The sequence below is a fragment of the Cyprinodon variegatus genome, unplaced genomic scaffold (assembly GCF_000732505.1).
Source record: "Cyprinodon variegatus isolate N-32 unplaced genomic scaffold, C_variegatus-1.0 Scaffold731, whole genome shotgun sequence".
Classification (NCBI taxonomy): domain Eukaryota; kingdom Metazoa; phylum Chordata; class Actinopteri; order Cyprinodontiformes; family Cyprinodontidae; genus Cyprinodon; species Cyprinodon variegatus.
This window is the reverse complement of record NW_015151184.1, coordinates 380436-384715: the sequence shown is the minus strand read 5'-3', so window position 1 is coordinate 384715 and position 4280 is coordinate 380436. Positions and strand designations below refer to the sequence as shown.

Sequence of the window (4280 nt, the reverse complement as noted above, 5' to 3'; positions counted from 1 at the left end):
GCACCGATACCATTTTGAGAGCCATAAGTTTATTCAACTATTGTCACCCACTCCTGGTAGGCAATAAAAAGTTCTACTGGATTCACTTTGTATTAGATTTTTTCCTGCTTCACAAAGGTAGGCAGCAGCTTGACAAAGCCATGATGGCAATTATTTTACATTATTATGGTATCGGTATCGGTATAAATGGCTCCAACACTCCGGCACCTAATTGTGAATACTTTCACAATTAAAAATAAAGAAAAAGGAGCTATTCCCTCAAACATGTCCTTAATTCCTCAGGTTGATGCTTCCAGTAGCAAAAAAAGTTTGGTCACGGGTCTTTCGAGAATGCTGGTTGTTTGTAATCGCACAGAGTGCACCAAGCCTTTTGCATCCTGGTTTACACTCAGGACCTTGGCCATCATCCGTGTTCCTCTTGGAGCTGTAGAGTCTGCAATTAAGACAACATCTCCAGGAGTGAGACATTGTTCAGTTCTTGTCCATTTTTGTCTTTCCTGCATCAGAGGTATTCCTTTTAGTCCATGGGCTTAGTCCATGGACTAAACTTGTCCATGGACTAGTCCTTACTTGTTCCACAGGGTGTTTTTTTACTTGATCCACAGGTGGGTTTTTACTTGATGTTTGGTTTGACAAACAATCGCCACTACAAGAGCTATTTGAACACTTTCCTTTTTTTTATGCAGCTGTTATTAGACTTTGGCGGTGTATATATTGATTTAGCGCAGCTTGCTATTAAAGTCTGACATTAAATTGTTCTTTCTTAAATTGCTTTTTAACTTTTTATTTTCAGTGAAATTATCTTATATCCTGCTTTCTTTGAATTATCTTGTTTATTTTTGAAACCATGCAAGATTATTTTTATTTTTACCTGCTCCAGGTCCCAGATGCTCTTCCTGAACATTTGCACCAGTTTTACCTTGAGTTCAACTCCATTAACTCTCTACCCGACGATTTCCTGGGGGGATTAGCTCAGCTACAGTACATAAGGATGTCCCACAATCAACTGACAGACAAGGGAATCCCATCCAACACCTTTAATGTAACCGGACTGGTGGAGCTGGACCTGAGCTACAACAAACTGGAGAGAATCCCCATTGTTAGCACCAGACTGCAGCATCTTTACCTGCAAGCCAATCAGATCAAAGGTAAAGAGCTTCTCTATAGAGTGAAAGTTGTTCCATCATAGTTGCAAGCAAAGTACATGTTTCAAAAATGAAATTTTGCACACCAAAAAAAATCGAATTTTTTTCTGGTGAATTTCTATTTCTCCACACATCCATTTTCTCCCGCTTATTCCAGGGTCACGGTGGGGCCGGTGTCTATCTCCGGCAGTCTACATATGGGTAAAAGGCGGGGTACACCTTGGACAGGTCGCTAGTCAAAGGGCAACAAAGAGACCCACACCCATGCACACACACACACACCAGAGGACAATTTAGAGACACCAGTTAACCTAACAGTTATGTTTTTGGACTGTGGGAGGAAGCCGGAGCAACCGGAGGGAACCCAAGCATGCACAGGGAGACATGCAAGGCAACAATGTTACAAACTGCTAACTAAATGTACATATATATTTAAAAAATATACATATATAATTAAAAAAAAGTTTTAAAAGTAACTTTGTTGTTATTTCCAATATTTTTTCAGGTATAAGATCTTATCTTTTTAAATGTTATTATATAACGATATTATATAATCTAATGTTAGATTTTTCTAAATACATTTTTCAAGTTTTCTTTTTTGTTCAAATTTCAGTTTTTCAGACTTTCACAGATCTTGCATTCGTTTCCAATTGCGTGTCACAGATCATATTCACTTCAAATGCTTGCTCTTCATGCACACATTGACCAATTAAAATGTTGTTGTTAACGTCTATTGTTGAAGAGATATCCTATGTCTTCTGTGTTTTTGTTTGAGGTCATGCACAACAACCAAAGCAGAGTTAAAAACAAGCACTTTTGTTCATACAGAGATCTTTGCAGAGATCTTATGCTTCAAAACAAAGTAGTGACAACAGCCCAACAATGTGATCTGACTCACAGTATCCAAATTCACAATTTAAAAAGCTTGGAGCTTCTCCTTTATATTATCGAAATCCTCTCCGTTTCCCTCAGTCACAGCTCCATACAGAGTCAGGATAAATCTTGTAAACATAACCTAAATCAGAGGCGTTTGCAGTGCTGTAAAACAATCAGCCATAAAACCCCAGCTGCATGGGCCTGGGACTGATACAAAACACATGAGATCATATTCCATTCATTTCCTCACATAATTATATATACAATTATTAAAAATCTCACTATGCTAATATGTCTACATGAAGTTTAATGAACTAAGATGAGAACAGGACTTTAAATCCAACACTGTGCAAACCAATAGAAATGCATCTGTCCTTCTAACTCCATAGGAAAACCTACGCCGAATGAAAAGAGATTATTTTCTGTAAACTGCAATTTGAAAACTATAAACTTGGGAAAACACAATCTAAGAGGGAAAAAAAAGAAAAATAGAAATAGAAAACCTGTTTAAAAATTGCAAAAAAAAAAATAAAAATTTTCAAATAAATAAAAAAAAAACTAAGAAAATAGTAAAGTTAGCTTTAAACCCTTTATTTGATTAATTATATTTTCAAATTTTCCTTTCTAGGGTTGCATTTATTTAAAATTTCAGCTTACGAAAACACTGTGTTCTTCACTTGCAACAATAATCGAACAAACTAACTCCATACACTTTAAGCAATTGTTCACAAATAACCTAAAATTGTTATTTTTAACTGTAATTGCTGATTTATTTATTTATTTTTTGTTACCTTTAGAAGTTATTGTTCATGTCTGGGTACTGTTGTTGTTAATCTAGTGGGTTCACACTTTCGGCTCGTTTGTGTAACCTTACCTCCCACCCTCTCTCCTATGGTTGCAGAGTTCAGTCTGGGAAGTTTCTGCTCCATCGTGGATGTGACGAATTTCTCCAACCTGCAAACGCTGCGACTGGAAGGGAACGAGATCAGTAAGGAGGACATTCCCTCAGAGTCCGCTCTCTGTCTGCGTAGGGCTTCCAGCATTCAGATCTAACAGTCTGCATGGAGAATTATCCCCACTGTTGGCGGAATGTGCAAAAACCAAACGAGTGCAGATCGAGTGATACAGCATGGTGCTACCAAAACCACAAATGTGATTGTTATTCAAGTGTGAAAACATAACCGACTACATTAAAGGTCACCAAACCTTTATTTAACTTAGTTGAGGGCAGCCAGCTCATCATGATTACATGTTGTACTCTGAAACAGTTCAGAAGCTTTAATGTATTCTGTATTCTATGAAACCTCTGTGACCATGATCCTTTATTTGTTGTGGGGATCATTGACCTTCATATCTGTTTATTTAGCTTTTTTTTCTGTTTTTCTTTAGTTTTCTCTGTTAATCTGATACATAATGTATACCTAAAATCAAAAGTGTCACAATTCTCTGCAGTTTTTAAATCAAGCTTTGGAATACTTTCCAAAAAGATGAAACAGGAGCAAAACAATTAAAAAGTAAACTGGAGAGAGTTTCCTCATGTTTTCAAAAAGTTTTTTAACCAGAGTTTCCAGTAGGCCTGTAGTTACAAAGAAAAATGTAAAAAGGATGACTTTGCAAAAGATGGTCGCGGTATAGAAAAGATTTTTTCTTAGTCAATCTCCACCCTGCCAATTGAAAAAAAATTTTTTTTTCACTTGGTTAGATCAATAAAACCTACATACAAGCTTAGGCAAGCTGATGTCTCAGAGTCCTACTGTATGTCTGATGAATTCAATTCAGTTTATTTCTATAGCGCCAATTCACAACACGTCATCTCAAGGCAGTTCACCAGGTCATACAGTCAGTTTGGTTCAAAGTTTTCTATCTGAGGAAAACCAGTTGATTCCATCTACTCATTGACTCGAATGCAATCCCTCACATTAAGCATACTTGTAGCGACAGTGGAGAGGAAAAATTATCTTTTAACAGGAAGAAACTTCCACCAGAACCAGGCTCAGTGTGAGCGGCCATCTGCCGAGGCTGAGTAAGATTCTGCGCACATCCAGCCAGTCACAGTCAGAGAAACAGGACTACACTGAAAAACAGGCCAATCTCCAACATCTATAAACAAAGGTGTTGATGGCAGCAGCACAGCTGGTATTTCTCTCCAGGCTGGAATCACAGCCAAACAGGAGCAGAAGACGTGAAGCTACTATGAGAAAAAGCAGAGAGAGCAGAACGTTAGAGATTGAACTAACAGATTCTGGAGAGTGGGAGAAT

The 4280-nt window shown here is 37.5% G+C and overlaps 1 protein-coding gene across 1 annotated transcript in view; it reads left to right on the top strand.

The window, feature by feature from the left end:
- The window catches only part of LOC107097894 (fibromodulin-like), a 17868-nt gene extending 13955 nt beyond the window's left edge, over positions 1-3913 (top strand). The window contains exons 4-5 of the mRNA XM_015395234.1: positions 881-1148; positions 2923-3913. Coding sequence (XP_015250720.1) covers positions 881-1148; positions 2923-3074 — 420 coding nt within the window. The 3' untranslated portion in view covers positions 3075-3913. The remainder of the gene's footprint in view (positions 1-880; positions 1149-2922) is intronic.
- Positions 3914-4280: the final 367 nt, after the last annotated feature.